The 11,431-nt window shown below is 47.7% G+C and overlaps 2 protein-coding genes across 7 annotated transcripts; one reads left to right on the top strand and one right to left on the bottom strand.

Moving 5' to 3' along the window:
• The first annotated feature begins 223 nt into the window (after positions 1 to 223).
• Positions 224 to 5,070, top strand: LOC120666274 (ureide permease 1-like). 6 transcript variants are annotated; one of them, XM_039946091.1, is made up of 8 exons: positions 224 to 567; positions 2,101 to 2,391; positions 2,488 to 2,626; positions 3,276 to 3,435; positions 3,623 to 3,666; positions 3,747 to 3,853; positions 4,053 to 4,427; positions 4,545 to 5,070. In XM_039946091.1, the coding sequence occupies exons 1-8, from the start codon at positions 334 to 336 to the stop codon at positions 4,701 to 4,703; spliced, it is 1,509 nt and encodes a 502-aa protein (XP_039802025.1). In that variant the 5' UTR covers positions 224 to 333; the 3' UTR covers positions 4,704 to 5,070. The 6 variants fall into 6 exon arrangements, with proteins under 6 accessions (XP_039802025.1, XP_039802024.1, XP_039802026.1 ...); XM_039946090.1 differs by having other exon boundaries at positions 545 to 567; positions 3,741 to 3,853; XM_039946092.1 differs by lacking the exon at positions 224 to 567 and adding an exon at positions 1,259 to 1,558 and having other exon boundaries at positions 3,741 to 3,853.
• A 108-nt stretch (positions 5,071 to 5,178) lies between these two features.
• Positions 5,179 to 8,557, bottom strand: LOC120666273 (DNAJ protein JJJ1 homolog). Its single transcript, XM_039946088.1, has 3 exons — positions 6,806 to 8,557; positions 5,671 to 5,729; positions 5,179 to 5,559 (listed from the first exon to the last, which is right to left on the bottom strand). Exons 1-3 carry the CDS (start codon positions 8,501 to 8,503, stop codon positions 5,490 to 5,492), a joined length of 1,827 nt encoding a protein of 608 aa, XP_039802022.1. The 5' UTR covers positions 8,504 to 8,557; the 3' UTR covers positions 5,179 to 5,489.
• Between the last annotated feature and the right edge of the window lie 2,874 nt (positions 8,558 to 11,431).

Raw genomic sequence — 11,431 nt, 5'->3', positions numbered from 1 at the left:
CTAGTATTTTTTTTTCAAGACGTTCACAAGATGCAGCAAATACGAGTGTTCACAGGTGAGCCCCGTGCACCTTAAACTTGTGTTCCTTTTGGTGCACCTAAAATTGTTGGGGGGGGGGGGGGGGGGGGGGGGATTGAGTAGTTTCAGTGGCCCGCAAATCAACCGCGTAGTACGGAGGAGAGCAGAACAAGCCGAGCCGAATGGCGCGGGAATCTCTGAGAAACTGACTGACTGATCATCGATCGGCGCGGCGGCGGGAGAATCTGTCGTTCCAACCGCTCCCCAGATCCGGAGTCAAAGGCCGCCATTATAGCTACAAAGGCAGGGGCGAGCATGGGCACCACCAAGAATCTGAATCTCTCCGCGCAGCTCAAGAATCCGCCGCAGCAGAGAGAGAGAGGACCAGGCCACCCACGCAGGGTTGCGTTTTATAAGCCATCCACCTCGGGTTGTCCGGCACGCCGTCGCGAGTTCTTGGCGGCCGGCTACCTCTCCCAAGGAGACGAAGTGAGGAAGAGGAGAGGAACGCGCTCGTCGCCGTCGGCGTCGGCGTCGTCCGACTCTGAGGTATCTGTCCGCCGCCCCTCCGGTGTTATCCGTTTCTCGTTTCTGGTTTCGGATTCGGCGCGGCCGCCACTACTCGCCGTTTCGCCCGCCGGAAACTAACGAGCTCCGGCGAGCGCAGCCGACTCGGTTGTTCCCGATGGCCGGCCGGCCGGGCGACGCCGGCGCCGTATCCTGCTGCGGTTGTGCTGGCCATTTTTTTCCCCGGCGAAAGGCCTTAGTTATTAGTTACTACAAACAAAACAGTCAAAAAGATGGGAGATTTTTATTTTTTTTTCCTCTATGGGAGAAAGTGCAAGGGTCAACAATCAAAGCTTTTCCTTGTTGGATTCGTGCAGAGCATTTTTTTTTTTTGAAACATCAGAGCATTTCGATAGTGCTGCTTTCTTCGAATATGACACGAGCGAAGGAGACATGTTTAGTTGTTTACTTCTGATGATGCTCTGACGGATGAGTGCACTACTCTAATTCCACTAGTTAATACTTTCCTGTATGCTTATTTCTTGGACCAGCAAATCCAGTAGCTTTCCAAACAAAAAAAAGCATACTAATAGTAAAATTATTAATTAACAGCATCATTTTTCTATAGATACAAAGGTGCTCCCTGTACTATATATCATGTCTTCAGAAATGTTCTTTCCAAGTCTTGCTGAACATTGCTTGGACGTGGCGGCCAGGGGGTCACTGTCACCCCAGCAAAAAAGTCCAACGGTGATGAGGGCATTGCTTGTCCGTTCCTTCACATCTCCTCCATTCCCAACCTCCCATAAAGCTCCGACGCCATTGGTGGTGAATCTGGAGGCTGTCGACGCCTCAAACTCGCGTCCGCCGCACGAGTCAAACATGTGCAGATCAAGTTGGACTTTTTCAGTCGGTGGCCTGGTAGTGGTAGGGGATTGTTTTCGCGAGTTTCAGTGCTTGTCGCTGCTATAAGAGTGAGATGGCCATGGACCATGTTCTTGCATGTGCGTCCTCTCCGCTCACTTGGCACGAGGTAGGCGGTGCTTGGGTTCCTTCTCTTCTTCTGCTTCTTTTGCTTCCCCTTTTCCATTTTCTCCCCCCTTCTTGATGTGTTCTTGGATGGGAGTTTGGGGGTGAATCTTCCCCTGCTCTGAAGAATCAAGAATCTGAATCTGAATCTCAACTGTGGGGACTGTAGTTGGAGGGGTGCTTTCTTGTTCATGTCTGGTCCTCGATAATTGGAGTGAAATAAATTTTCTATGCCGCTTTCTTTCTCTCCTTCTGATATTTCTGTTGCTTGTTCTGAAAGTAGGAAGAAATGAACATTTCAGATGCGTAGAATAGCTGAAAAGGGATAAACATCTTCCAAATTTAGGTACGACTTTTGATTCTTCAGTTTGGTTTTAGCAAACTCCATAAGAAAAGGCTGAATGATCAGTTGTGGGGATGACGAAAACCTCCCCATAAAAACAGATTCTGTTCACCACAGAATTCAGCTTCTTCATCAGCTGGACACAAACCAGTGTCCCAAGTCTCTGACATTAGCGAAAATCATTTGCTCCCTCCCTGCTGCAGGTGCTCCAAGGCCCTCTCCTGAGCTCCTTGTCCTCCATCAGAGCCGGCCTCACGATGTACCTGATCGAGGACAAGGGCGGCGCCATCGCCGTCATGCTGGCGTCGCTCCTGTTCCTGGGCACCTGGCCGGCCGTGCTCACACTCCTGGAGCGCCGGGGCCGGCTGCCGCAGCACACCTACCTGGACTACTCCCTCACCAACCTCCTTGCCGCCGTGCTCATCGCGCTCACCTTCGGCCAGCTCGGGGACAGCAAGGACGGCATGCCCAACTTCTTCACCCAGCTCAGCCAGGTAAGAAACACTCTTGCTAACTGATGAGAACATTCTTGCAACGAAATCATCTGCCCAGGGTGCTGATCCTGAAATTCGAATGGTTTTGTGTTGAAGGACAACTGGCCTTCGGTGCTGTTCGCCATGGCAGGAGGTGTGGTGCTCAGCGTTGGGAACCTGTCGACCCAGTATGCTTGGGCATATGTGGGTCTCTCGGTGACTGAGGTTATCAGCTCCAGCATGGTGGTGGTAATAGGTTGGTGAAACCACTCCGCTCTGTCAGGTTCCAACTTGCAACGAGTATCATTGTTGCTGGCTATCGTTTTGGTGATGGCAATGAGGCACTACTCATTCTTATTCATGTCACCATCGTTACTGATCACATGGGAGGGACCCTCAATGATTACATAGACTAGCTTCTATTTTTCTCCTCAAAAAAAAACATTAGCTTCTTTTCTCATACATGGAATTTGCTTGATTCAGAGTCTAGGAATATTCACGAGAAGATGTTGCTTACAAGGAAAAGGAAAATGTTGACACAAATATCTTTTTAGGTGCAGGCAAATCGTGCTGTGGTTATCTGACAGCACAATTTTCTTGAGCAAATTGGCCTATTAGTTGTAAACAAGCTCATTTACCAGGTCAATATGCGTGAACTTAAACAGCTGAAGAAATGTTATTAGCAGCTTACTAAACAGAAATACATCTGTAGTTCGTCTTTTAAAGAGCATCCTTAGAATAATTTTGGGCCAGTTGACAGTTGGTGGGACAAATATCTCAAGTATATGCTGAATTTCTTTTAGAAAAACTAACTACTGTCAATGTGTTAACAGAAATTTTTGTTTGTCTCCTGAGTTTTGGATGTTTATATATAAATCTCATGTGCTGTTTCATGTATTTCTCAGGCACAACACTGAACTACTTCCTGGACAACCGCATCAACAAGGCAGAGATTCTGTTTGCCGGTGTGGCATGCTTCCTTGTTGCCGTCATCCTTGGCTCCGCTGTCCATGCCTCCAATGCTGCCGATAACGAGGAGAAACTCAATGCCTCCAACAAACTTGGGTGGGTAATTGTGTTCCATGTTTTTCTCAGCTTTTGACCTCTATAACAAAGTGTATCTTTCATATTCTTCTCTGTATAAGCCTCTCAGCCACATCTTCAACTGAACCACTTCTGAATTCTTCGTACTGGCCGTAGGCCATTTGCATCGTGTATTGACTGAGCTGATCATGACAACCATAATTTACAGAGAAAATGGAAGTGTGGAACCAAGTAAAGGAGTCCCAGACAAAGGTACATTGTCAGAGTTTTGGATCTACTACTACTCTTGATTTCCTGCAGATGGTGGCTTTTAGTAACTTCTCTAGTTTCAGACGCTCCCATGGACTTGGAGAATCCCTCTGGAACCAAGCATGTTACAAGAGCTGAGGCAGGGACAGCAGAGTACCTCATTGAGCTCGAAGAGAGGCGGTCAATTAAGGTAACCTGTTTTGTCATCTGATTCATCCTATCAGAAACAAGAGGATAGAATCAGTCTTTGTTCCAAACATTGTGTTGAAAACTCCAGTCTTCAGAAACAAAATATTTTGCTGAAAGAAGAGGATGTTTCCATATTGTGAGAAGAGCATGGTTGTTTCCATGCACTGGACTGATCTGCTTGACCAATTTTCTTCACGAAGGTCTTCGGATCAAGCACCTTCATCGGACTTGGTATCGTCTTCTTCTCGGGTGTGTGCTTCTCGCTCTTCTCCCCAGCATTCAACCTGGCCACCAACGACCAATGGCACACACTTAAGGACGGCGTGCCACACCTGGTGGTATACACCGCCTTCTTCTACTTCTCCATCTCGTGCTTTGTCATCGGCATCGGGTTGAACATCCTGTTCCTCTACCGCCCAATGGCCGGTGTGCCCAAGTCCTCCTTCAAGGCCTACATCAACGACTGGAAGGGCCGGCAATGGGCTCTCCTCGCCGGTTTGCTCTGCGGGTTCGGCAACGGGTTCCAGTTCATGGGCGGCCAGGCTGCCGGCTATGCAGCTGCTGATGCTGTTCAGGTATGCCTGAGTGCTTGCCCATTCTTCAAACTGATATCACCCAAAACTCTGAATATTTGAAATGAGCATCTCACAAAAATACTCGTTTATGGAGATTCTGATTGCTGTTTTCATCAGGCGTTGCCGCTTGTCAGCACATTCTGGGGCATACTGCTGTTCGGGGAGTACCGGAAGTCATCGCGGAAGACCTACATCCTGCTCGGTTTCATGCTGTTCATGTTCATCGCTGCCGTGGCAACGCTCATGGCTTCATCAGGTCACAGGAGCACGAAGTGATTCCCCCTTGTTCATCAAGTGTTGTTCATTTTGTGTTTGCAAGCGCAAACGACTCTTGCAGTCAAGACGCAAAAGAAATTCAAGCAGCAAAGCAAAGGGCCCCTGCTTCAGAAAGCAAATGGGAGGGCATTCCATTCCATGCACGAAATTTTCAGTAGAATGAAGATGTACATAAGAAATGTTTGTGTTTTGATTGTTGAAACACAGGACTATGTAGATGTTATTTATATTCTTTCCAAAGAGAAATTGCTGATAGGATAGCAAATGAAACTGTTCCAGAAAGTTTATCAGTATCATTATGTCAATCATTATGAACAGGGTGACAATGTCTAAAACATGAGATATGAAGCCCTTAGCAAGGCAAGTAGACATCTAGCATGATATCAGTGATGCCACTATCTCACGGTACAAATTTGCTGTTGCAGAGCCACAGACCGGCACTGCACCCTTGCAGACACTGATTCACACCATAATGTTCATCAGATTCACGCAGCTCGGTATATCAGCGTGCCATTATACGATTATACCACCGTTTCACAGTACAAGATAAAGACTAGGTGTAAAAGATTGACTGACCATCATCAAACGTTTCTTCCTACCTCTGTACCACAAGGGCGTTGTAACCAAAACAACATCTCCTATCCACACTACAAGGAAGGAAAATTCTGGTCCAGGGTCCATTACAGATCAAAATTGGGCCATAAATAATAGAATCATGCTGTTATGTGCTAACTACCGGAATCAACAAGTGACAAAACGTTCAGGAGTTTTGGCTTATTTCCCTCATCAACGATTCTTCTGTCGCGTCTTTAGCATCGCATGACCTGTTTCTTCCAAGTGAGAGAACAACTTGTTTCTGCAAGGAGACCATTTTCAGCTTAACCACAAATTTCTTACTAATTCTAAGGTATGATCGGAATGTAGTACTGGGAGAGGGAAGAGGGGGGAAAGGACTTCGCTACAATACCTTGATTCAAAAGTTCCTCCACAGGTTTCACAATCATTGCTGGGTGCCTTTGAGACCTCCTGTTACAATAATTAATCAGTTAACAGATATTTCTTGCATATTATAGTTCGATATCAAGGTTATCTTACCATACCCTTAATAGGAGCAAGTAAACTTATGCATGCTCTGAATATGTGCAACACACATTGGATGATCCAAACAAAGTTTCACAAACGTGTACATGATATAAGCTTTCGAATCAAATATAAAGACATATGCAGTATACAATTCATCAGAACAATGAAAACAAGGGACTTTCCCAAATTTCTATGACCCCACAAATCGTGTGGGTTTAGACAGGGGTGCGAAGCGTAAGCAAAATTATAAAACATAACAAGAATAAATTTGTATCTGGACTAGACAAAAGGGCAAGTCAATAACAAAAATGCTGCGACTAAATTTTGTTTTACAAAACAACAGTGGATGAGTGGAATACACTAAAGGTATGTAAAAGGCCACCAGAGCCTGAAGGTTGTTTTACTAAGAGTGCAAGCAAACTGCCTAGTTCAATGTCATTTACATTCTTAATATGCCAGATGACAGTTCTAGTCACCTGGCATTGTCATAAAGGTATAATAGAGTATTACCCAAATGCCAGTTTAAAATGGTTGAAGCCCACACTAAGACTTTAAATAAGGGTACAGCAGAGTAAGAAACTTTCTACATGGCCAGCAAACTACCTCTCCTTAGGGTCAGCTGGCTACGAACTAATCCAATGTGATGCCTTGCTCTATGGTTTTTTTGGAACAACATTATATATTTTATAACTCTTAGGAGTTCACTAAAATCCTCAAATGATGCCTGGCTGAAAACACCTTGTCATATGCACTATGCAGTGCTATAAATATCGGTTCGGAAGTAACAAATACCCTCTCCACACAATTTCGAAGTACAAACATTGAGAATGAATAGTTCAGGGCATTAGTAAGTTAGATGGTATACCGTACACATGTGGTTCAAATTAAAAGCATGGAGGCGAGTAAACAGCATACAGGGTTCTATAACAAATGCAACAGCAAGCTTATTGCAAAATATTGAAGTCAGATTGAAATATGAATGAAGTATTAGCTTGGAAAAGGAAAGATAGTATATGTACCTTTTGCTTCTTCCCCTTTGATGTGCTTTTCTGGTCAGCCTTTGATGTACTCTTCTGATCAGCAGAAAGAGTTTTCTTTTCTGCGCCTTTCTTGTTCTTTTTGTTCTTTTTAGGATTGCTGTTTTTCCCATTCTGCTTATCTTCCTTGCTTGCTGAAGCACCGTCGTCATTAGAAGAGGATGGGCCTTCCATCGTATCATCAACATCTTTACCATGGCCGGATTCCTGAGGCTGAGCCTCACTTTTGCCATGCTGCTCATTATCAGCATAAGTGCCTTCATCTTGTTCCTTCTTCGCTGCCCGTCTCCTGCGTCCTTTCCTTTTTGTGTTATTAACTTCAGAACTTCTATCATCGTCATCATCCTCAGCAGCACCTGACAAAGCTTCCTCTGGAGGAGCCACATAACCACCCTTCCTGTTTTTGCGGCTTGACAGCATTGCCTCCAATACACTGGCCTCATCATATGAACCAACCTCCTGCTCTGCACTATCAGAAACCTTATCATCATTCTCTTTATCATGCACCTCCAAGCCTTCCTCCAACTCTTCAGCCAACTCTTCCGCGGCATCTGAAAATGCACTCTCATCATCCGACTCCTGCGTAGGCTTAAAATCAAACCCCACATCAACTTCATTCCAATCACCTTCCCCTTCCTCCTCTGCCTCCTTCAAAGACTCCTCCTCTTCCTTAAACGCCATTCTCAGCTCAGCGATCTTATCCCTATGCTTCTTCGACTGCTCATGGTTCTTCCACTGCTTATCTGATTTGAACTTCTTATTACACGCCACACAGTACAGCTCCTCCTTTCTCTTGGCCTTCATCTCCTCTTCCTCCTCATCATCATACAGGCCTTCCTCTTCCTCCACCCTCGCCCAATCAGGCTCCTGATACGACATCGCGCGCTCCTTCTTCCTCTTCTCCTCCTCCTTCTTCCTCTCCTTCTCCTCAGCCCTCCTCTTCTCCTCCTCCGCTTTCTTCTTCAGCGCCATGTCCACCACCCTCTTGTCCCTCTTCTTGCAGAACGCGGCGAGGCCCCTGACGGCGTCATTGTACTCCCGCCGCGCCTTGCGCATCGCCTTCTTGTTGTCCTCCTCCATGAGCCTGCGGACGCGGCGGTTCTCCCCGCGCGCGGCATCCCACTCGGCCGCCCACCCAAAGTCCATGACCGAGCCAAACCCCAGCCAGTAATTGTAGAAGGCGGTGACCTGCGCGTAGGGGGAATCGAGATTCCCGATGACCGGCGGCGTGGCGGGCTCGGGGACCCCCATCCGGCGCGCGTAGGCGAGCTCCTGCGCGAAGACCCTGTCGAAGACGTCGCCGTAGACCTTGTAGAAGCCGCCGCCGGTGTCGGAGAAGCCGGAGAAGGCGGAGGAGGAGAAGAAGGCGAAGAGGTCCGGGACCGGGGAGGCGGATTTGGCGCCGGCGGCGGAGGCGTCGGAGAAGAGGATCTGGGAGCGGTGGGAGTCGTAGTAGGCGCGCTCCTGCGGGTCGGAGAGGACGGAGTGCGCGTGCTGGAGCTCCTGGAAGGCGGCGGTGGCGGCGGCGAGGTCGGCGCCGGGGCCCTGCTTGTCGGGGTGGAGGGAGAGCGCGAGGCGGCGGAAGGCGAGCTTGATGTCGGTCGGGGAGCAGTCGCGGGAGAGGCCAAGGACCTCGTAGTAGCAGCGCTTCGGCGCGCCGCCCGCCGCCGCGGACGCCATGGCCGCCGCCGCGCTAGGGTTCGGGCTCCGGAGGTGTCCGGCCTGGGGAAGGGAGAGGTGGTGTTGAGTTGATGAAAATTTTTGGTAAAAGGTCCTATCAAATGTTTGACCAAAAATGGGGAAAGATTTTCGGACACTAATTAAAAAATTAATTTCAGAATTCGCTTAAAAATCGTGAGACGAATTTTTTGAGGCCTTTGACCATATCATTAGCACATGTGGAGTTACTATAGTACTTATGACTAATCATGTACTAATTAGCCTCAAAAAATTCGTCTTGTCGTATACATCTACAACGACATAGTTTTTTTTCCCAAGCAAGTTGGGGTAGGCTAGAGATGAAAACCGAAAGAAATAAGTTCAAGGTTCAGGTACATTGATAGCTAGTCTCCAAGTGCTCCTATCCAAAACTATCTCTTTAGAAATATTCCAATCCTTAAGGTCTCTCTTAACCGACTCATCCCACGTCAGTTTAGGTCTACCTCTACCCCTTTTCACATTATCGACCCGCTCAAGAACCACATTACACACCGGCGCCTCAGGAGGTCTTCGTTGGACATGTCCAAACCATCTCAGCCGATGCTGGGTAAGTTTCTCCTCAATTGGTGCCACCCCGACCCTATCCCGAATAACTTCGTTCCGGACTCTATCCCTCTTTGTGTGCCCGCAAAACCACCGCAACATCCGCATCTCTGCTACACTCAGTTGCTGGATATGTCGTCTTTTTTAGGCCAACATTCAACACCGTATAACATCGCCGGACGAATTGTTGTCCTATAGAATTTGTCTTTTAGCTTTTGTGGCACCATCTTGTCACAAAGGATGCCAGAAACTTGCCGCCATTTCAACCAGCCAGCTGAAATTCTATGCCTAACATCTTCATCAATGTCGCCATCTTTTTGTAGCACCGATCCTAAATACCGAAAAGTATCCTTCTGGACCACCACTTGCCCATTTAGACTAACGTCTCCCCCCTCATGCCTAGTCGCATTGAAATCGCACATCATGTACTTGGTCTTGGTCCTACTAAGTCTGAACCCTTTCGACTCTAACGTGCGTCTCCACAGTTCTAACTTCCTATTAACATATGTCCTACTCTCGCCAACTAGCACCACATCATCAGCAAATAGCATACACCAAGGGATCTCACCTTGTATATCTCTTGTGACCTCATCCATCACTAAAGCAAATAAATAAGGGCTTAATGCTGATCCCTGGTGTAGGCCTATATTAATAGGAAAGTCAGTGGTGTTGCCATCACATGTCCGGACCTTGTCGTGTACATCTAAACTATACAATTATTTTTATTTTTTAACTACATTTAATACTTCATGAATGTGTCTAAAGATGAGGCAAAAAATTTTTGGGTGAAAATTTTTGGTAACTAAACGGGCTCTAACTTATTTTTCCTCTTTGATGCGGACAAGGGGCCTGTTTGGAGAAATAGCTAAGAGCTACTACTTCCGTCTCAAAATTTACAAAATTTAAATATTTGTTGACTTCTGCTGATCATCTTTGACTATTCGTTTTATTCAAAAAAAATTATAAAAATATTACTTATTTTGTTTTCAAAAAATTTGTGAAAATATTATTTATTTTGTTATGACAAGTTTTATCATGGTATATATTTAAAATATATCTTAATTGTTTTTATTTTTTCTTAAATTTTTGAATAAGACAAATGAGCAAACATGATAAGCAAAAATTAACAAATGCTTATATTTTAGGACAGAGGTAGTATTTTGAGAACTGCAAATAACACTCCCTCTAAATAACCCTTGGGGTGTTTAGATCCTTGGGCTATTTTATTTTTAATATATTTTTTAATTATTGGAATCCACCTATACCTGAATCAAACATTCCCCGCCGTAGCCCTTTGTGTGGCCGGCCTGTTATACTTGATGAATGTGTCAGCAAACATTTCGCTTTCCAAGCGGCTCTTTTATAGTGCTTCTTCCTGACTCTTTGGATCATGACAGATGTTAGACCCAGATGTCCCAAAGCCTGGATTCGCTAGACTGCTCTGGAGCTGGGCTCTACTTTGGTTGTGTGCGGTTGGAGAGACCGAAAACTATGCTTTTTTTTTCATTTTTGAAAAAATCCACCTCTCAAGCTCCAGCAAGAGCTCCAGAAAACAGAACCTGCAAAGTGAAAGTAGAATATTCTCACGTTTGCGCCAAAAAACCACTACACAGACGAGTGTTACTGTCACTAGCTAGAGCTGAAGCCAATAGCCATGCAATACACGCTCATCTTCTTGCTCCCCTTGACTCTCCTCGTCCACATCGTCGGCCGTCTCCGGCTCAGGCATGCACCGACGCGCAAGGCAGCCTACGCGCGGCTCCCCGCCTTCAGGTCGGCGCTCCTAAGCAAGCTCCCCACTCTCGGCCTCGGCCGGCCGGATATTTACGTCACCGACCGTTTCGCCGCGCACCGCCTCCTCGTCCGCGGCGCCGCCGCCGCCGGCGCGTTCTCAGACCGCCCTCCGTCCATCGTGGCCAACGCCGTGCTCTCGCGCCGCCGCCACTACGACATCAACTCGGCGCCGTACGACCCGCTCTGGCGCGCCGTCTGCCGCAACCTCACCGCCGAGATCCTCCACCCGTCGCGCCTCCACCGCTACGGTCCCGCCCGACGCCGCGCGCTCGGCGATCTCGTCGCGGACCTTGACCGGCAGCGCTCGTCTGGCTCCGGCGGAGTGGTGCTCGCCGCCGAGAGCCTGCGCGAAGCCATGTTCAGCCTGCTGGCCGCGATGTGCTTCGGCGGCGGCGTCGATGTGCTAGCCCGGCGTCGATGTGCTCCGATGTGCTGGCCTAGGAGATTGTGGGAGGGAAGAGTGGTGGATCCCGTGGCGGCGCGGGAGCGGGCGGAGGCGGCGGCGCTGGGAGGGGGGAGCGGATCGGCATGGAGCGGGAGGGAGGGAGGAGC

The sequence above is a fragment of the Panicum virgatum genome, chromosome 3N, assembly GCF_016808335.1.
Source record: "Panicum virgatum strain AP13 chromosome 3N, P.virgatum_v5, whole genome shotgun sequence".
In the NCBI taxonomy this organism is placed as follows: domain Eukaryota; kingdom Viridiplantae; phylum Streptophyta; class Magnoliopsida; order Poales; family Poaceae; genus Panicum; species Panicum virgatum.
The sequence above is the reverse complement of the archived record's forward strand: the minus strand, read 5'-3'. Positions and strand labels throughout refer to the sequence as shown.